The sequence below is a fragment of the Mustela putorius genome, unplaced genomic scaffold, assembly GCF_011764305.1.
Source record: "Mustela putorius furo isolate JIRA1106 unplaced genomic scaffold, ASM1176430v1.1 tig00000083_pilon_pilon_pilon, whole genome shotgun sequence".
Taxonomy (NCBI): Eukaryota; Metazoa; Chordata; class Mammalia; order Carnivora; family Mustelidae; genus Mustela; species Mustela putorius.
Genome location: NW_025421273.1, coordinates 23,891,213 through 23,914,191, shown reverse-complemented (window position 1 = coordinate 23,914,191; position 22,979 = coordinate 23,891,213). Strand labels below are relative to the sequence as shown.

The 22,979-nt window shown below is 43.6% G+C and overlaps 1 protein-coding gene across 2 annotated transcripts in view; it reads left to right on the top strand.

The window, feature by feature from the left end:
- The window catches only part of FAM184B (family with sequence similarity 184 member B), a 183,182-nt gene that overhangs the window by 107,825 nt on the left and 52,378 nt on the right, over positions 1-22,979 (top strand). For both annotated transcript variants that reach the window (XM_045075998.1, XM_004773412.3), the window contains 2 exons: positions 18,920-19,030; positions 22,625-22,732. In XM_045075998.1, the coding sequence (XP_044931933.1) occupies positions 18,920-19,030; positions 22,625-22,732 (219 nt within the window). The remainder of the gene's footprint in view (positions 1-18,919; positions 19,031-22,624; positions 22,733-22,979) is intronic.

Sequence of the window (22,979 nt, the reverse complement as noted above, 5' to 3'; positions counted from 1 at the left end):
CTTCTATATCACTCTTGGGGTCTTTCTTCTTTTATAGAACCCCCCCTTAATATTTATTTTGGGACTGACTTGGTGGTCTCAATTCTTTTAGTCTTTGCCTGTCTTGGAATCTCTTTATCTCTCCATCCATTCTAAATGACAGCCCTGCCAAATAAAGTATTCTTGGCTGCATGTTCTTCTCATTTAGTACCCTGAATATGTCTTGCCAGCCCTTTTTGGCTTGCCAGGTTTCTGTGAATAGGTCTGATATTATTCTGATGTTTCTCCCTCAGTATATAAAGAATCTCTTCCCCTGAGCTGCCCTTAAGATATTTTCTCTGGTGGGTTGCCTGGGTGTCTCAGCGAGTTAAGTGTCTGCCTTCAGCTCAGGTAATGATCCCAAGGTTCTAGGATTGAGCCTTGCACTGGGCTCTCTCCTCAATGGGAAGCCTGCTTCTACCTCTCCTTCTGCCTGCTGCTTTGCTGCTTGAGCTCTATCTCCCTGTCAAATGAATAAATAAAATCTTAACCAAAAAAAGGTGTTTTCTCTGGTCGTATGATTCACAAATTTCACAATCACGTACTGGTAGGTCATTCTATCCTTGTTGATCATGGGGGTGTCCTCTCTCCCTCTAGAACACAAACACTTGTTTCATTCCCCAGATTAGGGAAATTCTCAGCTAGGATTTCCTTAACTATATCCTCTAGTCCTCTCTCTCTCTCCAGCCCCCTCAGGGATCCCAATAATTCTGACATTGGAATGTTTAATGGCGTCATTTATCGCTCTAATTCTGTTTTCATGGATCCTAAGCTGTTTGTTCCAGGCCTCCTCCTGATCCTTCTTTTCTATCAGTTTATCTTCTAGATCACTAATTCAATCTTCTGTCTCATTTACCCTAGCTGTTAGAGTATCTAGATTAGATTGGATCTCATTGATAGCATTTTTAAGTTCTGCCAGATCAGTTCTCACTTCTGCCATTAGAGAATCTATTCTGCTGCTAATGGGTTTCTCCAACCTAGCCATTGTCTGCATCACTGTTATCCTGAATTCTATTTCCAAATCTCACTTATGTCCATATCCATTAGTTCTGTGGCAGAGGTCACAGTCTATGAATTTTTCCTCTGATGGGGGGTTCTTCTTCCTAGTAATTCTGGTGAGAGGTGATTGAGGGGATGTATAGCTGAAAATATCAACCACAATCCAGGCAAGGTTCACCCTCTCTACTGATGATCCTCTGCCCTTGTAGAGATTCAGAAGTGTATAATCTTACATCTCAGGCTGATTTCATGGGTGTTCAGAGTGTTCTGGTAGATATCTAGTTCAATTCAGGGGACTGGTTAAAATAGGGTCTCCTACTTCTCTACCATCTTACCTCCCTCTCTAAAAATAATTACTTGAAAATAAATAATCCCTGGGTGATCGCAATGCATACACTGGAATTGCAGACCCCACCATGCCTCATGTGTCACTGTATTCTCCAGATGGTGGGTGAGGTTCACCATGGCTCTTCACGGCAAGCTGTTGCTGAGCATAACCTGCTCATCCCCATCAAATACTTTCACACAATTTGACTCATCTTGACCTCAAAGACAGCCTCTAAGGTGGGTGCCATCCTGATAATAAAAAGAGAAGCAGAAAGTCCTCACACAGATAATTCTGCAGAGACCATCTCTGGTCCAAGGTCTCACAGCCAGTTTATGGCAAAACTTGGGTTTGGACCCTGAAGTTACAGCTTTAAACTATGGCCACAGCAGCAGGTACTTCTCAGTTGCAGACTCTTTGCCTTCGAAGAGAACATGTGAGGTGAAGACCAGGGTGGAGAAGGCCAGAGTGGAAGAGCATTCCCTATCTCTGGGGGAGGTGGTGTGGGGTGAGGGAGGGAGGTAGAGACTGGAGAGGGGCAGCATGGTGGGCTTCGTGCCCTGAGCCAAGGAAGCAAGGATTTGCAGGGAGAGATGTGGGGTTCACTCTGGCTGCTCTAGCTGTGGGGCTGGATGCAGGTAACAAGGCAGAGCAGGAGACAGGTGGGAACAGGTGCATCTGGGAAACTGGAGGGTGCTGTGGGCCTGGAGGTAGGTGGCCACTTCCAAGAGGCAGAGCTGAGAATTGGTGATGAATTGAATGATGGGGTGTGAGGAGGGAGGGAAATCCCAGGTTCCAGGCTGGGCCCCTCCAGGTCCAGGGGCAGTCCCAGTGAGCTGGGGCCCATCTGCAGCTCCAGCCAAGGTGAAGGTGGAGAGCCTGAAGTTGAGGCCCCTGTGGGGTATTCAAGTCAATGTGTTGCTAGCAACTGAGGGTAAACTAAGGAGAGTTGTGAAGAAGCTGGATGTGGGAGGGGTACATTGTGAATTTGACAGGGATTTGGTGAGAGAAAGGGAAGTTTATGCTTCCCTCAAAAGCCATTTTGAGGATCGTTGGTTGTAGGATCCAGCAGGGAGAGTGGTAGAGTTCAGGTATCTGGGACTTAAGGAGCGAGTGGGTCACTTCCATGATCCAGCATTGAGAACATCCTCTGCTCAGCTGCTCAGACCCAGCTCACATGTCCCCCAAACATAGCAGGTCCCCAGACATAGCAGCTTCCTGGAGATGAAGGGGCTAAGACAATACTTTGGAGATGTGATCTACAGTTGCTCACCCCTTCTGATTCCCTAATTCCTTCATCTGTAAAATGCAGACAACTCAGGTAGGGGTGGAGGTCGGGGGTGAGTGAGAGGCAGGAAATGGCAGATTGGGGAGGATCAGGGGTACAGATGGAAGTCCTGAGGAGGATGGGAGGGAAAGAGGGCTGGAGGGTTCACTGTGAGCTGGCTCCTTATCCTGGCTTTTTCCTTCCTGAAGGGAGAGCATCAGTTCTAGGAGGAGGAGGAGGTTGCTCTGGGTGCTGCCTCTGCCCCACACCTGTCCTCTGCACTGTTGGTCCTGGACTACCTCAGCCCACACCTGCCCAGCCACAGGCTAGCACTAGATCCCTCTTTCCTCCTCCACCACTGCCTGGCACCCACAGGATGGGGCCACTGGACCCACAGGGAAGACTTGAGCTCCAGAGAGCCAGGGTGGAAAGGCTGCTTTAGGGAGCTATTTTGGGACATGCTGACAGGTATGGCATTAGGATGGATAGATTGATTGATTGATTGATTTATAGATCCAAAGGTAGCTGCAGGTAGTACAGGAAGGTCCCTTCATTAAGGTACCTATCATCCATTTTACCCCACTGGTAACATATTACATCACTGCAAAACAGTGTTAACACCAGGAAACTGACATGGGCATGATGTACCTGTCTGGTTTCATTGTTGTATTGTGTCCATTCACATAAGCAATAACACAACCCAGATGCAGAGCTGCTCTGCCAGCACGAAGATCTTCCTCATGCACCCACCTTTGGCCCCACGATTCCTGCCTGTGACTACTGCCAATCTATTCTACATCTTGAGAGTTTTGTTCTCTTGAGAATTTACATGAGCAAAATCCTACAGCAGTGACCTTTTGAGGGTGGTTGGGTTTCTTTTGGTTTTCCCTTAGCATAAGACCCCTGAGATCCATCCAAGTTGTGTGCCTCAATAATTCTTTCTTCTTTTTTGCTGAGTTGGATTCCATGTTATGGACATTCTACAGTTTGTTCCCCTGTTCACCTTTGGGGGACATTTTGGTTGTTTCCAGTCTTAAGGCTATTAAATATAAACCTGCAGTGAACATTTGTGCACAGTGTTTTGTGTGAACTTAATTTTTCATTCTCTGGGGTAAATGTCCAGGAGCATGATTCCTGTGTTGTAGTATTTATGTTTGGCTTTTGAAGAACCTATCAAACTATCTTACTAGAGCAACTGTAGCATTTATATTCCCACTAGTAATGAATGAGAGATCCACATTCTTTCCAGTATTTGACGTTTTCACCATTTATTTTAACAAGCTATCTTAATGGGTAGGTAGTGATATAAAGTTTTTCATATGCATTTCCTTAATGGCTAGTGTTGTTGAATATCTTTTCGTGTACTTATTTGCCACCTGCATACTCTTTTTGGTGAAATGTCTATTCATGTCTTTTGCCCATTTTCTACTTGGATAGTTGTGGGGGTTTTTTTCTTGTTGAGTTTTGAGAGATCTTTATATAGTTTAGATACACATTTTTGTCAGATATGTGGTTTGCAAATATGTTCTCTTCTGTAGCTTCTCTTTTCATTCTCCTAACAGGATCTTTAATAGGGTAAAAATTTTTACTTAAAAAAAAAAGAATTATTTATTATTGTTGTGGGGGGCAAAAGGAGAAGGAGAGAGAGAATCTCAAGTAGACTCTATGTGGAGCACAGAGCCCGATCCCACGACCATGAGATCATGACCTAAGCTGAAACCAAGAGTTAGATGTTTAACCAGCTCACCACCAGCTACCCCAATGTTTTTATGTTTGATAAAATCCAGTTTATCAAATATTTTCTTTTATGGATCATGCTGTTAGTACCACATCTAAGAACTCACTAAGCTGTATGGACTTAAACAATATATATTAATTTTCTCACAGTTCTGGTGGCTAGAGGTCCATCATCCGGCTGACAGTAGGGTCAGTTTCTGTGAAAGGCTCTCTTCCTAGATTGCAAATAGCTACCTTTTCACTGTGTGCTCACATGACCTCTCCTTTGGGCGTGTGCATGGAGAGAGGGCAAGAGCTCTCTAGTATCTTTTATAAGGATGCTCACCCCTTCATGAAAGTCCCACCCCCATGACCTAATCTCAACTTAATTACCTGTAGAGACCCCACCTCCAAGTGCATGGGGGTATAGGATTACAAGATGGAAATTTGGGAAGGACACATTTTAGTCTGTAACATGTGTGTGGATTTCTTTAGGTTTATCCTGTTCAGGTTTTGCTCAGTTTCTTGAATTTTTAGGTTTATATCTTTTGCAAGTTTGGGAGATTATCATCCATTTTTTAAAAGATTTTATTTATTTATTTATCAGAGGGACAGCAAGAGAGAGCATAAGCAGGCAGAGGGAGACTCAGGTTCCCCACTGAAAGAGGAGACTGATGCGGGATTCGATCACAGGACCCTGAGACCATGCATAACCTGAGCCGAAGGGAAATGCTTAACCAACTGAGCTGCCCAGGCATCCCCAGTTTTTTCTTGAAATGCTTTTTAACTACCACTTTTTTTCTTTTCTTGTTCTTGGATTCCAGGCACATAAATGTTAAGAGTTTTTGCTACCTTTTTCAGAGGTTCTGTTCTTTTTTTTTCCTTTTTCTTTTTTTCTGGTCATTTTATCTCTGTTGTTCAGATGAGGTAATTTCTATTGTTCTGTCTTCAAGTTTACAATTCTCCTCTAGACCTCTCTCCACTATGCTACATTGAGTCTATTTACTGTGTTTTTAAATTTTCAGTTATTGTATTTTTTCAGTTTTTTTTTAAAGATTTTATTTATTGGACAGAGAGAGAGACAGCAAGAGAGGGAACACAAGCAAAGGGAGTGGGAGAGGGAGAAGCAGGCTTCCTGCTGAATAGGGAGCCCAATGCAGGACTCAATCCCAGGACCCTGGGACCATGACCTGAGCTGAAGGCAGACACTTAACTGACTGAGCCACCCAGGCACCCTGTATTTTTTCAGTTCTTAATTTTCAACTTATTTCTTCTGTTATTTGCTGAGACTTACTATTTTTCTTTTGTTTTAAGCATGTTTATGATTGCTTCTTGAAGCATTATTATGATGGCTACTTTAACATTCATCAGGAAATCCCAAAACCTGAGTTACCTCAGTGTTAGGGGCCTTCGTATTGTCTAACTTGTTTAAGATGACATTTTCTTGGTCCTTGGTATGATGACTGTTCTTAATTATATCTTGGATATTTGGGGTGTTATGTTGATACTCTGAATCTTCTTAAACCTGGTATGTCAGTGGGTGGTGGTTCTACAGAAGTGTGACTGGCAAGTATAGCCCCAGCTATGTGCCCAAACCAGAAGGAGCAAATCAAAGCCTGGCCAGAACTACAACTACTCAGCCTGACCAGACATGATTGGGAAATTGGAGGACAGACTGTGTGGAAAGTCACATCATCATGGCATTCTTCCCTGCAGACAGCGATGAGGGCACATGACAACTGAAAACATGTTGTTTGCTGAATTTATTCCTAAGGATGGATGAGAACTTTGTAGTGATCAAAACTCTGGGTGGGAGTGGGGAGTCTTCAGAAAATGTCTGCTTCTGTGTGTTAAGCACGTTTGAGAAATTTAGTGGATGCTGGTGGAAATCAATAGGGATGGTTGGTATTGATGTTGAACTTGCTCAAAACTTACATCAAAGTAGCCCTGTCTTACTAGTGTTGTCAACCTAGGCCTTATCCACCCAATACCACTCTCCAACCCCCAAAGGGAGCCTAGGCCAAGATTCAAACCCTGAGGATGGATGGACTGGCTCTGCCAGTGCAGTGGCGCCCTGCACTGATGTGAAACGGGACACACATTCCTGTCCCTACCCACTCCCCACTCCCCCCAATTTCCTGCTTGGGAATGACTTCTGCCCTCATTCCTATCACCAAGGTATAGTTTTAGGGGAAGAAAAGTCTGATGGTCAGCACACTTGGAAACCCCAAAGGTCAGTCTCTCCTTCCTCCATGTCAGCCTGGGGTCCTCCCACATCCACCTGAACACTCCCTCATGGACGTGGACCCTTGCCAGTGACTCTAGGACCAGGGGTCTCAAGGAGAGTTCCTTCCTCCAGGCAGCCACCCAGGACTATCCTGAGGCCTGACCCAGCTGTGAGCTTCAAGTACCTGCCTCCCGACAAGTTCCCTCCTGCTTAGATTAGCAGTGCTTCTCCCCTGGCACTGAAGAATCCAGATGACCCAGAACTACTGCACTAATTTAATTTTTCATGTCACCCCGAACTAGACAGAATGCTTCCCAAAGCAGGGATCAGGCATTTCAACCCAAATCAGTCTAGACCCAGAAGGCCTGCCAATACGCCCCATCATGTCTGGCCCCACAGATGGAGGAGTTCATTCACTCAGAGCTAATGAAAATGTATCTGTGGGAAATTCTTTTGCCAAAAATAATCCTGAAAATTTTTCTGCATAGAAGTGGGTTTTTTTGAAATGTAGGCAATGGCCTCAACCATGTTCTCAAAGTCAGGCATTTCAGTTCCACAGAAGAAAACTGAAGATGAGCACACCCCATTCATGCCATGCTCCTCAGTGTGCAGGACTGGACTACAGGGTTGGGCTGGGGAGGAGGAGTGGCTTGGGTGCAGTGGCTTGGGTGCAGAGACACCCTGGGCTGACCCACAGGAAACAGGTTTTGCAGCTGTCACAGGACAGTCAGCTGGAAGGGAGCCTGGCTGCACAGCATTTGTAGAAGACTTTGTAGACATGTTTCCCACTGTGAAAAATGAAAGAAACACTCTGGGGCAGTGGTGTGCAAATCCACGGAGAGGTTCACCTTGAGTCCCCATCAGCAAGTGGCCCCATTCTCCTGCTTACTCATGCCCCAAACCCAAATGTCCTCCTGAACCCCCTCCTCTCAAAATGCATGTCACCTGGGCTGTGCACCCTGGATGTCCTCCTGAACTCCGTGTTCAGAATGCCTGAACACCTGGCTGCTGTTTTCCACAACCACACCCCTAAGCAACACTGACCTGGGAGCCTGAACAACCTCTTAGCATATCCACTGTGTCCTGCTGGGCCTTGTTTGAACTTATGGTTTCCCCAACACATTCTTCTCCACCCGACACTGGGGAGCCTCCAAAGGCTTTGTGTCAACCCCTCCTTTGCTTGACACCTCCCCCAGGGTGCTCCTCTCCATCTCTATGCTCCTTGGCCCCCTGTTAATCCCCCAAGAATCCCCACAGAAAAAGTCTTCTCCCACAAAATAGCCCATTGCCCAGCTCAGTCCATCCATCCCCTGAACTCACACAATGGTTCCAGTAGGCTTTTAAAGCCATTGTGATTGCTTCACTTGACTGTGATCCATCCTTTAGAAAGTGACCTTGTGGACTGAACCCCTCAATCTAGCTGGTGCCCCATCGTTATTTTGTACTAATGAATGCATTGTTCTTTAGGGCAGTTCACGTTTAAAGAAATACTCAAACTAAATCTAGTGCTATCCAGTATGGAGTAATATTTGAACAAAAGCTATTCATCTCTGGGTTCCACACGGATCCCCAAATGTTTATTCAGCATCTACACCTTAAAGTGTTGTGCTTGTGAGCAGGTCAGGACACTCCGCTGGACCCAGTGTGGGCCTCCTCTGTTGTTGGGTGAACCACACATTGAATATAAATGGAGACAAATTCTTGGGGTAGAGGGAGCCTCAGGACAAAAAAGACCACAAGTGTCAGGTGTCATGAAGTCCGACTTCCCAGAGGCCTACAATCACATATGGCAGGTGCCTTCTAGCCTCTGGGAGCTTCACACAGACATGGAGCGGGCACCTATCCTACCTGCCTTCCAGCCCAGCTCCTTAGGCCACCAGGACTAACTAGAGGTGGCTCTCTCCTCATGTCCTTCTTGCTTGTTCTCTGTGCTGCCACTTAGTGTCTTCATTTCAGCCCCCTGCAGCCTCCATTAGTAATTTTTTTTTAAGATTTTATTTACTTATTTGACAGAGATCACAAGTAGGCAGAGAGGCAGGCAGAGAGAGAGGTGGAGGCAGACTCCCTGCTGAGCAGAGAGCCCAATGCGGGGATCGATCCCAGGGCCCTGGGATCATGACCTGAGCTGAAGGCAGAGGCTTAACCCACTGAGCCACCCAGGTGTCCCTGGTTAGTAATTTTTAATCAGATGCTGGACATTAAGAATGTTCATTTATTGAGAGTATAGATTTTTTTTTTTTAGCAGAGAAAGTGTCCATTAGGGACTCTGTATTACTTATATCACAAGAAATGGGGCAGGTACAAGACCACAGAGCCCAGAGGACAAGTTTGAGTCCCATCAGCACCTCATTTTCCCCCATACTTTTTTTTTTATATATAATTTTTTATTTTTTATAAACATATATTTTTATCCCCAGGGGTACAGGTCTGTGAATCACCAGGTTTACACACTTCACAGCACTCACCAAAACACATACCCTCCCCAATGTCCATAATACCACTCCCTTCTCCCAAACCCCCTCCCCCCAACAACCCTCAGTTTGTTTTGTGAGATTAAGAGTCACTTATGGTTTGTCTCCCTCCCAATCCCATCTTCTTTCATTTATTCTTCTCGTACCTACTTAAGACCCCATGTTGCATCACCACTTCCTCATATCAGGGAGATCATATGATAGTTGTCTTTCTCCGCTTGACTTATTTCGCTAAGCATGATACGCTCTAGTTCCATCCATGTTGTCGCAAATGGCAAGATTTCATTTCTTTTGATGGCTGCATAGTATTCCATTGTGTATATATACCACATCTTCTTGATCCATTCATCTGTTGATGGACATCTAGGTTCTTTCCATAGTTTGGCTATTGTGGACATTGCTGCTATAAACATTCGAGTACACGTGCCCCTTTGGATCACTACGTTTGTATCTTTAGGGTAAATGCCCAGTAGTGCAATTGCTGGGTCATAGGGCAGTTCTATTTTCAACATTTTGAGGAACCTCCATGCTGTTTTCCAGAGAGGTTGCACCAGCTTGCATTCCCACCAACAGAGTATAGATTTTTTAAAAGAGTTTTTATTTATTTATTTATTTGATAGAGCATACACAAGCAAGGGGAGCAGCAGAAAGAGGGATTTCAAACAGTAATTTTTCTTCTTGAAAGAAATGTTAGCATTTTGTTTTCCTTTTTTTTTTTTAAAGATGTATTTATTTACTTTAGAAAAAGAGAATGAAACAGTGTGTGAGTAAGGGGAGGGGCAAAAGGAGAGAGAGAGAAAATCTCAAGCAGACTCCACACTGAGCGTGGAGCCCAACTTGGGGCTTGATCTCAGGATCATGAGATCATGACCTGAGCTGAAAACAAAATCCAATGCTTAATGGGCTGAGCCACCAAGGTGCCCCAATGTGTTTTCCTTTAAAGCACCAATTGAAATCTGTGGTAATTTTCTGTTGTTACTCATTTGTTGTTCTTTCATGTGCCTTTTTATTCTCACTCTATTTTTTTTAAGTTTATTTATTTAAGTGATCTCTACACCCAACATGGGCCTCAAATTCCATGTGTCTATTTTTTAAATTACCTGTAATTGTGGACAACTAGACAAAGAAGCAGAAAGCAGGTGTGAGTCCTACTTTTACCTCGTGGGCTTTCTTCCCCATGAAATAGATGCAGTAAAGCTTTTTCCCAGACTACTATGAAAGTTCAGAAGAACAGTTTCTGGAAAATGCTCTATGAGTTCTGTACATTAATAGCCCATGCAACCCTGGTCCAGGTATGGAATGGGATGCTGCAATTTTTAGATCTGAAAGTACTAGTCTCCTCTTCCCTCATGTTCATATCCTTGTAGTTGTGCTTTTTCTCTTTGCTTAGCTAGGAGAGTGTTTGAATTTCCTGTTGAAATCCTCAGAGTCACTTTGAACTGAGCTAGATATGGACATGCTTTCCTCCCAATCTGTGTTCTCGAGGCGACCCAAAACTGTCCTTCTGACAGAAAACTACATTATTCTGCAGCTAAAATGAAGCTTCCTGATGCCAAAAATCACTAATGAAATCAGCTCTTTCCACATGTGGGGACATTTTTTTTTTTCACGTTAGGTCCATTTGTCAAAGCAACAGCTGAAGCTGTGATGATTACAAGGACCCTGGGAAGTTAGGTCGTGTAACATTAGAAATAGCCCTTGCTTTCTGCTAAGAATTTTTCTCCCACGTGTCTACACTATCATGACAGTGAGCACCTTTTGACAGAGTTAATGAGTGTCTTTACCAAAAGGCATGTTTAACAAAACTTTTATTCAACAAAAGCTTCAGTGACTAAGAAGCTAATCAATGAAATAAAAAAATAATAATTTTTCTTTGTTTCTGATGGTTCTTGGGGCAAAAGGATAATTTATATATTGTTTTTAACAAATGAACTCCAAACACCAAGCCCTGCAAAAGGGATCATAGATTTATTGAAGAAATGATACCCGTGTAAGTGTCCACCTCATGTGACCTTACAATCTAATTGCATCCCTCTTTTCTTCTGTATGACTGATCCCAGGGCAGTCACTTAGCCCCACAGAACTTGGCCCCACAGAAAATGTACAGGTGTCCTCCAGGTGATCAGTAGCAATATCTCTTTAGCTGCTCAAGTCAGAAACCCAGGAGTCAGACAGGTCAGTCATCAGACCCATTCATCAGCTTCTTTGATGGCCCTGGAATATGTCCAGTTCCCTCTGTCCTTGGTGGTAGCACACTGGTCCGATCAACCATTTCTTGGCCATGCGATGACCTCCTTACTGGTCACCCTGTGTCCCCTCTCCCCACATCCTTAAATCCAATCTCCATTCCAGGGGGATCTTCTGAAAACTCAACCTTGGTTTCAAACTCTCCCAAGGCCCCCTATCATCTTTATGGTGTAGTTCGAATTCCTTCATGTGGTTTTTAAGACACTATGTGGTTGGACTCCTATTTGTCTCTCTTCCTTCATCCCACACCAGACACCTGTTCAGTTCTGCCCTCTAGCCTTTTAGGTCACCATTCATTCCATATCCTTTCCCCTCTTGGCCTTAATGTCTCTCTCTCCCTTGAGGGGGATCACTCCCTCCCAACTTCCAAATTTGCTTGTCTCATTTTGTCTAGTTTTTACTGATCCTACCTTAGCATAGCTGTCACTACATTTCATTATAATCACCTATTTCCTACTTGCTTTCCCGCCTGGGGAATGCTGTTCACTATTATATACAGTCATATATAAGAGTCAACTTGCACTGACTCCTGAGAAGAACTTCTCACATCTTTTCCCAACTCTCTATTCAGTGACATCATGGTAGTAACTTGAAGTGAGCCACAGTAGGTGTACTTATACCATGAAAGTCAACAAATGCTGCGAATCAGTTTAATTGATTGATTGGAAGCCAATTGTTTAACATTTACCAGCACACAGTGACTGTATCCCTGGTCCCTTCAATACTTGGCATATAACAGATATTCAGTTAATATTGGTTGGTTGAATGAAAGAACGATAGGTTTCCATTTAACCCCAAGTCATCGCCCATCACACAAGCCATGCCCCCCACATTCCCATATGTCAGCTCAAGTGCACATCACTCCTTGGAAACAGAACAAGGCTCCAGTTCCTGAAGACTGGACTTCCAGCTCCTTCACCCTGCTTTGGGGAGAATTGGGAGCCTGTCCACGGGACCTCACTCAGCTTTGCTGTTGCAGAGGTGGGAAGACCTTTCAGTCAGGCGTTTGTACTGGATACCACAGTTCCCTTAGGTTGGCAGGGAGGAAATATACAGCCAAGCAGTCAGCCTTCCTCAGTTCAAATCTTGGCTTTGCCACCTATTGGCCACATGAACTGGGACAAGTCATTTAACCTCTTTAAGCTTCATTTCTTTCTTTTTTTTTTTTTAATTTTTATTTATTTTTTTTTTAATTTCTTTTCAGTGTTCCAGAATTCACTGTTTATGCACCACAGCCGGGGTTCCATGCAATATGTGCCCTCCACAATACCCACCACCAGGCTCACCCAACCTCCTGTCCCCCCCAAAACCTTCAGTTAGTTCCTCAGAGTCCACAGTCTCTCATGGGTTGTCTCCCCCTCCAATTTCCCCCAAATCCCTTCTCCTCTCCATCTCCCCGTGTCCTCCATGTTATTCCCTTAGGGTCCACAAATAAGTGAAACCATATGATAATTGACTCTCTCTGCTTGACTTATTTCACTCAGCATAATCTCTTCCAGTCCCATCCATGTTGATACAAAAGTTGGGTATTCATCCTTTTTGTTGGAGGCCGAATACTCCATAGATATATGGACCACATCTTCCTTATCCATTCGTCCATTGAAGGGCATCTTGGTTCTTTCCACAGTTTGGTGAATGTGGCCATTGCTGCTATGAACAGATGGCCCTTCTTTTCACTACATCTGTATCTTTGGGGTAAATACCCAGTAGTGCAATTGCAGGATCATAGGGAAGCTCTATTTTTAATTTCTTAAGGAATCTCCACACTGTTTTCCAAAGTGGCTGCACACCAACTTGCATTCCCACCAACAGTGTAGGAGGGTTCCCCTTTCTCCACATTCTCTCCAACACATGTTGTTTACTGTCTTGTTAATTTTGGCCATTCTAACTGGTGTAAGGTGCTATCTCAATGTGGTTTTGATTTGAATCTCCCTGATGGCTAGTGATGACGAACATATTTTCATGTGTCTGTTAGCCATTTTATGTCTTCATTGGAGAAGTGTCTGTTCATGTCTTCTGCCCATTTTTTGACATGATTATCTGTTTTGTGTGTGTTGAGTTTAAGGAGTTCTTTATAGATCCTGGATATCAGCCCTTTGTCTGTACGGTCATTTGCGAATATCTTCTCCCATTCCATGGGTTGCCTCTTTGTTTTGTTGACTGTTTCCTTTGCTGTGCAGAAGCTTTTGATCTTGATGAAGTACCCAAAATTCATTTTCACTTTTGTTTCCTTTGCCTTTGGAGACATATCTTGAAAGAAGTTGCTGTGGCTGATGTCGAAGAGGTTACTGCCTATGTTCTCCTTTAGGATTCTGATGGATTCCTGCATCACGTTGAGGTCTTTTTGTCCATTTCGAGTTTATCTTTGTGTATGGTATAAGAGAATGGTTGAGTTTCATTCTTCTACACATAGCTGTTCAATTTTCCCAGCACCATTTGTTGAAGAGACTGTCTTTTTCCCACTGTATATTTTTTCCTGCTTTGTTAAAGATCGGTTGACCATAAAGTTAAGATCCATATCTGGACTCTCTACTCTGTTCCACTGGTCTAAAGGAACTTCAACAATAGTACCCAGTTGATAGGGTTTTCATAGTGATCAGAATGAGTGTTTGTGGAAGGGACCCAGCAAATGGGTAGGCAGTCAGTAAATGTCAGCTGCTATTACTAGGTCCATCTGCTTTGCAGCACAAAGGTCGGTAATCATTGGCAGCATGGAAGAACTGAGGCCCAGGTAACACTCAGATACTATGACCTCAACTTCAGAAATGCAGGAGTGTCCCAGGGCTCTCTATTCTTGAATCTCTCCTATTTTCCTTTATATTCTCTAGCTTTTTTCGTTCAAATATATGGCTTAATACCTTCTGTAGGCTGATGAGTCACAAATGCACACCAGCAATCCAGAACTTTCCCCTGATTTCCAGACCCATGTGTCCACCTGCCCACTGGACATCTAACAGAGGTCTCAAACTCAACATATCCCCCACGAGCCTCCTACTGTCTGCAAACTTGCTTCTTCTTCTGTCTTCCTCCTTTTTGTTAATGGTGCACCATCCTCCCCCTGCTCAGGTTGGAAACCTTGGTGTTGTCCTTGACAGCAGGCCTTCACAGTCTACACTGAGAAAACATCTGTGGTTCTATATTCATTGCTAGGCACACTGTTGCCTCAGTCCAGCCCCCTTCAGGTCCCACCTGGGTTGCTCCTGCAGCCTTCTCATTGGCCCACCTGCTGCCCCCCCACCCCATGTCCCCTCCAACCTGTCTTCAAAACTGAAGCCAAGTGACCGTTTAGCTTTAGCTAAATTGTGCCACTCCACTTTCCAGCTGTTGGTTGGCCTTCATCTTGTCTGTCTTTACCAACGTCTGAGGCTTCCTATGGTTTCTCCCATGTCGTCTAGCCCCTCCCCCACCCCCTCTCCCTCGGTCACTCCACTACAACCACAGAGCCCTTCTCTCATCCTTAGAACATGCCAGGGCCTGCACAGGTCCAGAAGTATGCACACCAAGACATCTCATTGGCTAGGCTCCTTACTTAACAACATAGACCTTTACCCCAGAGTCGCTTTCTCCCAAGGATTTCTCTGGCCAACCTATGTGAACTGAACGCAGCCCCCTCAATCCTCCATAGCCCCCTTTCCTGCTTTGTTATTTGTCCTCAGCACTTGTCACCATCCAACATAGCATCTACTAAGTTGTGCCTATCTTTTTTTTAATTTTTATTTATTTATTTGACAGAGAGAGATCACAAGTAGGCAGAGAGGCAAGCACAGAGAGAGAGAGGAGGAAGCAGGCTCCCCGCTGAGCAGAGAGCCCGATGCGGGACTCGATCCCAGGACCCTGAGATCATGACCTGAGCCGAAGGCAGCGGCTTAAACCACTGAGCCACCCAGGCGCCCTAAGTTGTGCCTATTGACTTTGCTGCCAATTTTATGCCAATGTGAGCTCCTAGCAAGTAGATATTTTGTCTGTTCTTATCTCTAGCTCTGAGAACAGTGCTTGGCACATTGTAGGTCTCAATAAGTATTTGTCAAATAAATGAGCTGTTACCTACTTATGAGGCCAGCTAAGAGGAACAGAATATTTCATCTGCTCCTCTAGATATCCTCTAGACAGATAAAAGATTCCTCCCAAAATAGACTAGATTGGAAATGGTAGGCATCTATCAGAATAATAGTTGTACCCATTATTTATCTATCCCTCACCCAGCCAGAACTGTGCTAGGCTTTTAAAGAACACAATGAGTCACAGAGAGGGTAGGAAATGTACTCAATATCACACAGCTAAAAGGCTGTGCCATCCACGTTGTCCGCAGAATGTTCCTCTGTCTGGATCTTCTGTGTGAGGCAGTCAAGCTGGGGTGAGGAACCATGGAGAAGCGACTCTGTGAGCCCTGTCATTTTGACTGAAGTATGGAAGCTGTTGAGAAAACCAGAGGAAAATTTTACTCTGATTTTAATATTTCCCTGCATCTGAGAATGTAGTTGGATTTTTGATTTATGGAACACCGAGAATTGTGTCAGTAATGAGCATTCTCTTTGCTCATTTGACACTGTAAAACTTAAACCCAGATGTCTACTGTGTACACCCTGCCAGTATACATCAGATTTGGGGTATGATCTTAACATTTGTTTTCTTTTGAATTTCTTGTGTATTTCTTTTCTCTCCCTCAAATATTTTATTTATTTATTTGAGAGAGAAAGAAAGGACCAGTGGAGGAGAGGGGCAGAGGGGGAGGGAGAGAATCTCAAATGGACTCTGCACTGAGCATGGAGCCCCACATAGGCTCCATCTCATGATGGCCTGAGGTCACGACCTGAGCTGAAACCAAGTTGGATGGTCAACCAACCAGGCCATTCAGGCACCCCATTGTTTATTTCTAATTCGTGTTTTCTTAAAATATTTTATGACTATTGTAGGCTTCTTTTTTTTTTAATTTGGAAGTAGAATTCAATAATTTTGTAGTTATTTCCTTTAAGTAATATTAAAAGCTAAGATTCAGAAGTATATCAGTGCCAGAAATGAAGTAATTGTTTTTATAAAATGCTGCTGACTCTGGATTTATTCATTCCAGTGACTTTATAAAATTAATTAAGCAATTTTTTTAAATTTTAATTTTAGTGTAGTTGATATACAGTGTTATGTTAGTTCCAGTTGTATAATATAGTGATTCAACAATTCTTTGTATTACTTAATGCTCACCGGAAGTGTATTCTTTAATCCCCATCACTTGGTTTACCCATTCCCCCCACCCACCTCCCCTCTGGTAACCATCTGTTTGTTCTCTATAGTTAAGAGTCTGTTTTTTTGCAAGACGAAATCAGAGAGGGAGACAAACCATAAGAGACTTAATCTCAGGAAACAAACTGAGGGTTGCTGGAGGGAAGGGGAGATGGTAGCTGGGTAATGGACATGGGGAGGGTCTGTGCTATAGTGGGCACTGTGAATTGTGTAAGACTGATGAATCACAGACCTGTACCCCTGAAACAAATAATAAATTATATATTAATTTTAAAAAGAGTGTGTTTTTTGGTTTGTCTCTTTTATTTTCTCTGTGTATTTGTTTCTTAAATTCCACATGTGAGTGAAATCATATGGTATTTGTCTTTCTAACTCTGACTTATTTCACTTAACATTATATTCTCTAGATCCATCCATATTGCTGCAAATGGAAAAATTTCATCCTTTTTTATGGTTGAGAAATATTCCTCTGTGTGTGTGTATGTGTGTGTGTACCACATCTTCTTTATCTATTCCTCTGTCAGTGGACACAGGCTGCTTTCCTTAATCTATCTCTTTTAAATAATGTTGCCATAAACATAGGGATGCATGTATCTCTTTGAGTAAGTGCTTTTGTATTCTTTGGGTAAACACCCAGTAGTAGAATTACTAGATCTTATGTAATTCTACTTTTGATTTTTTTGAGGATCTCCATACTGTTTTTCACATGGCTGCACCAGTTTGCATTGCCACCAACAGTGCAAAGGGTTCACTTTTCTCTACATCCTCGTCAACACTTGTTTCTTTTTTTTTTAAGATTATTTCTATTTATTTATCTATCTATCTATCTATTTATTTATTTATTTGACAGACAGAGATCACAAGTAGGCAGAGAGGCAGGCAAAGAGAAAGAAGAGAAAGCAGGCTCCCTGCTGAGCAGAGAGCCTGATGCGGGGCTCTATTCCATGACCTTGAGATCATGACTTGAGCCAAAGGCAGAGGCTTTAACCCACTGAGCCACCCAGGTGCCCCAACACTTGTTGTTTCTTGTGTTTTTGGTTTTAGCCATTCTGACAGGTGTGAGGTGATATCTCATTGTGGTTTTGATTTTCATTTCCCTGATGATAAGAGATGTTGAACATAGGTCATCTGGATGTCTTCTTTGGAGAAGTGTTTGTTCAAGTGTTTTGCTCATTTTAAAATGTATTATTTTTTGGTGTTGTATGTTCTTTTCTTTTTCAAGATTTCACTTCTAAGTAATCTTTACACCCAATGTGGGGCTCGAACCTACAACCCCAAGATTAAGAGTAACATGCTCTATGACTGAACCAGCCAGGCACCCTGAGTTCTATGTCCTTTATATATAATTTTGAACACTAACCCTCTATTAGATATGTCATTTGTAAGTATCTTCTACTCAGTAGGTAGTCTTTTAGTTTTGTTGATTATTTCCTTTGCCATGTAGAAGCTTTTCATTTTGATGCAATCCCAGTAGTTTATTTTTGCTTTTATTTCCCTTGCCTCAGGAGACATATCTAGAAAAACATTGCTATGGCTGATGTCATAGAAATGACTGCCTGTCTTCTCTCCTAGGATGTTTATGGTTCAGGTCTCACATATAGGTATTTAATCCATTTTGGGTTTATTTTTGTGTATGTTAAGAAAGTGGTCCAGCTTCATTCTTTTGCATATAGCTGTCCAGCTTTCCTAGCACCATTTATTGAAGTGACAGTCTTTCTCCTTTGCATATTCTCGCCTCTTTTGTCAAGAGGCATATAAACATGGGTTTATTTCTGGGCTTTCTGTTCTGTTCTATTGATCTATGTGTTTGTGTGGCAGTACCATACTGTTTTGAGTATTACAGCTTTTTAGTAACTCTTGAAATGTGGGGTTGTGATACCTCTAGTTTTATTATTCTTTGTCAAGATTACTTTGGCTATTTTAGGGTCTTTCATGGTTCCATACAAATATTAGGATTATTTGTCCCAGATCTGTGAAAAGTGCTATTGGTATTTTGACAGGGGTTGTGTTAAATTTGTAGATTGCTTTGGGTAGTATGGACATTATAACAGTATTTGTTCTCCCCATCCATGAGAATGAACTATCTTTCCATTTGTTTGTGTTTTTTTAATATCTTTCATGATTGTTTTATAGTTTTCAGAGTACAGGTCCATCATCTCCTTGGTAAAGTTTATTCGCAGGTATTTTACTCTTTTGGTGCAATTGTAAATAGGATTGTTTTCTTAATTTCTCTTCCTGCTGCCTCATTATTAGTGGATAGAAATGCAATGGATTTCTGCAGATTAATTTTGTATCCTGCAATCTTTACCGTAAGCTTCTTTGAACTCCTTTGGGATAAGGCAGGGTGTGAATATGTGCATGTGCTGTCCATGCATTCATGTCTTGTGTGGATAACTCTTCTAATCATCATTTAGGAAGTAGAAGCACAGTTGGAGGAAGTGAAGAAGAAGTCAGAAAATGAAATCAAGCAGCTGGAAGAAGAGAAAGCAGCCCTAAATGTGAAGCTCCAGAATTCCCTGCTTGAGGTAAATCCCAAATTAATTCAGTTCTTGGGTCTGGGTGGAAGTCTTGGCTAACTGAGATGCCAGGAAGCACAGAAAACTGGCCTGACTTCTGTACGTTCAGCATCCTTGGAAAAAAGGAAAGGACTTTGGCCTGACAAGAAATCTGTCTCTTGGGGCATAAATTTAGCTGTGAGTAACAGAGAGCCTGATTTATGGAGGCTTAACAAAGAGGCGTTTAATGTCTCACATAAAAGGAGGCAGTAGGCTGCTGGAGTGGATTCTGTGGCTAAATGACATCACATCTGGTATATCTGAGATTCCCACAGTCTCTCCTCCTCCTGGACTGGGTCCTCACTTTCCTGGGTTTTAGATGCCTTTGCCTTCATGGGCTCCTTCCTCCATTGGAAAAAAAAATCAAAAATTGTATTTTATGACCACATTGATATAAAGATTAATATAGCCAAGCTGTATTTTTACCACCTGACTTTAAAAGAAATTCAAACATTGTTGTGGCCCCTAAAAGTTTTGTAGTCCATAGGTCCTATGCCTGTTGCATCTAAGGGGAAAGTTAGCTCAGATTCCCTCAGGCTTGGAAAATGAGTGTCACCACCCTCTTGTCAGGTCCAAATTTACACCAGGAGATGGGGCATGGGGGAGTTGATGACCAGGCCTGCCCACTTCATCAGGAAACCACAAGCCTTCACAGAGGGCTCCCACTGACTCCTCCTCCCATCGGTTGTATTTGTGTCACCGGGCCAGCCTGGGGAGGCACAGAGGAGACAGGCAAGGGAGAAAGGAGTAGAGAACGTCTGTAGACCAGCTGAACATCATATTTGCTCTGTGAGTCCACCTGCCCAGACCACCCAGAGACCAAGGTCAAAGTTTAAAAGAACTGTTGACCATGTTCTGGAGGGAACTCGCGGGAGGGACTGGAAACGGGCTTCACTCTTGGCTCATTAGACCCCCCCAAAATGTGAAGTGGTTTCCTTGTTTCCCCTGTCCTCTCTCACATCTCCTGAGTCCATGTTCCCCTCAGGAGTCCATGAAATTGGTTCCTCAGCCCTGACTGAGTGCCACAACCTCCTACGGGAGCTTTTAAGTATCTAGAAGCCGTGTGCAAAACAGTATCGATTGTTTAGAAATGCCTAGTGGAGTCCAGTCTGGAGACACGCCTGAGAATGACAGAAGGAAATCTGAACCGCAGGTTGTTTCTAGAAGGGACGGTGGTGGATCAGGGAGACACTCAGGGGCCGCAGCTGTATTTGTGATATGTTATCTCTTTGGCGGTGTGAGACGCATGTACACATTACAGTTTTCTCCAACCTCTTTTTCTGTGTCACAAGTTACCATGTTTCTAAAAGCTGAGCCTGCCAGACCTCAGACTTGATATATTAGGGGCTCAGGAGGAGCAGTCCCGGCAGCAAGGCTGTGCTCCAGAGGCTTCTGTTCCACCTCAGCCACGTGGCAACAAGGTGAAGACATCCATTTCTTTCTTCCTCTTCTCTCCCTCTCTGTCAAGTTGTACTGTCAGTTTTCACATTGGCTCTGGACTATGCTGCTCTGCAGAGCTTAGGGAGGCTTCCCATATCTGTGTGGGACCAGCCCAGTCATGCTTCTGACATGGGACACTGGGGTCCCCCTACTGACTGTTTCTCTAAATGCCCAGGAGAGCTCCTCTCTAAAAATGACAACAGTTAATTTTGCTGACTGTTTACTTTATTTAAGGTGCTGTCTAAGCCGCTTACATGTATTAACTTTTAATCCTCACTACCACCATACAATGTAGGTACTAGGATTATCCCTGGTTTACAAATGAGTAAACTGAGGCTCAGAGAAGGTAAATCACTTCCTCAAATCCACACGGGTAATGACTAGCAGGTCTAGGATTCAAACCCAGGTAATGGGGCTCTGAAGACCCCACTCTTAACCATGATGCTAATCCTCCCTCTAGCACGGTATGCCACGCATTTGATGACAAGAATCATTCAGGACCTGAGTATCTGCAGATGGCTGGCCTGACCCAGAGGCTGATCACGACCAAGCACCTCAGGCCTGCGCTTCGTCCTCCATGTCTTCCACCACTGCTTACCAAAGCTAGAAATGGGCCTGACCTCCTCCATCCTCACCTGGAGTCCCCGCCCCTCCCCCATCATCACATCCAGTCAGTTGTCAGGTCCTGTGGGTCCTATCCCTAAGGGCTCCCATCCTCTTTTCTCCCTTTATCAGACCCGCAGCATGGCTTGCCTAGACTCTGTTTTTCTTTACCTCTTTCAGATGTTACACAAACAATTGCATAGAGCTCCCATTTGGATATTTTGTAAGCCTTAGCAAAATGCAGTATAAATAGTTTCGTGACCGTCTTCTGTGATGTTGCCTAGAGTCTGTCAAGAGCATTGGCCTGTATCTCCCTGCCTCCACATTCTCCCTGGGCCAGCTAATTCCAGAACTCGCCTTCTAAAACCCAAATCCACTTAAGACCCCACTCCTCCTTCCCCCAAATCTTTAATTTCCATGTTTTTCATAATTGGGGCCCAGCCCAACCCACCCCCACTCTTGCCCAGGACTCTCTTTCCTCCCACCCACTCCTGTATGCCAGGTCCCCAGCATGGAACCTTCCTCATCCTCACGCACATCCTGCCTTCCCTCTGCCATTGCACCTGCTTCTCCTGACTCCTGGAATGTCGCTTGTCACCCTCGCCACTGACGGACTCCTATTTATCCTTCAGTGTCCCTGAAATGCCCCAGACCTCCTGGGCAGAGTTTTTGGCTGTAAATTCTCTGCAGTAGTATGTGTCTCATAGTAGTTGTTGTGAGGATTAAACAACTTTATACTGCAAAATTCTTAGGCCTGTGCCTGGCACAGAGAAACACACCACTCATGGTACTATTATCATTTTGTCTCCTGAATGTTTCTGTTATGATAACCACTTACCTGCTTAGCCTCCTCCACAAGATGAGAGCTCCTGGAAGGCCTGGGCTGTATTTTATTCTCTTACCATCTTGCTCTCACTCTGTCTTTCTTCCTTACCTCCTCATACCTGGCATGGGGCCCAAGGAGGGTTAGGTTTCCTAGCAAGATTTGTTAGCAAATCTGAGTTTTCTTTATGGTTATTCGCCTTGTTCTTCTCAGAGTCTAGAGCAGAGAAACCAGTCTGTTTAATCGATATTCTACAATTAGCTGGCTAATCATCATCATCATAATTAGGGTTATACACTTGAATAGTACCTCCTAGCCACCCTTTCTTTGGTATAATTCTTAAATATTATTCATTTTCTTTACCAACTAGCTTTTTAAAAAAAAAAGAAAAAGAGTGATCTTCCAGGAATGTTGTGAAGCCTAAGGAAAACCGCCTTACAGCTCCCGTATTGGTGTATTTATGGCCATAATTTAAAGGGAAGTGTAGAGTACTCTACCCCTGCCGGGTTCATCTTTTCTAGAAAGATGAAACAACCAGCCAGTTAGAAGTGGCCTTTCCAGAAACACATTTAGAAGCTGTCTAATGGGGCACTGTCCCCAGAACCGATTGACCCTGGAGAATGGTTTCCCAGATTATTGACCCCATCAGGAGATGGGGCTCCATATCATTAACAAGTGTTTGTTTTCTTCTATTTTAGGTTTTGAGACTGGAAGAATTTATCCAACAGAATAAGGTATGTCCCGGAAAAGGCAAAGAAAGGTCCCAGGAACTGGATTGCCAACAGCACAGCATTTTAGAGACCCAGGTAACCTCTGTTTTTTTCCTGCTTTATTTAAGGATATATCCCTTCTCTCAGCACTTCATCGTCCCTAGTGACATATGCTAGTGTTAATGGGTTCTTTTATCTCCCCCTCAGAGCTCCCAAAATGTCTGAAAAAAAAAATCACCACAAAATCCATTTGCAAAAGCCATGAAGAAAATAGAGTTCTGAGTAATTATCCACGTGGTTTGGAAAAGAACAAGGCTTGGGACGCCTGGGTGGCTCAGTTGGT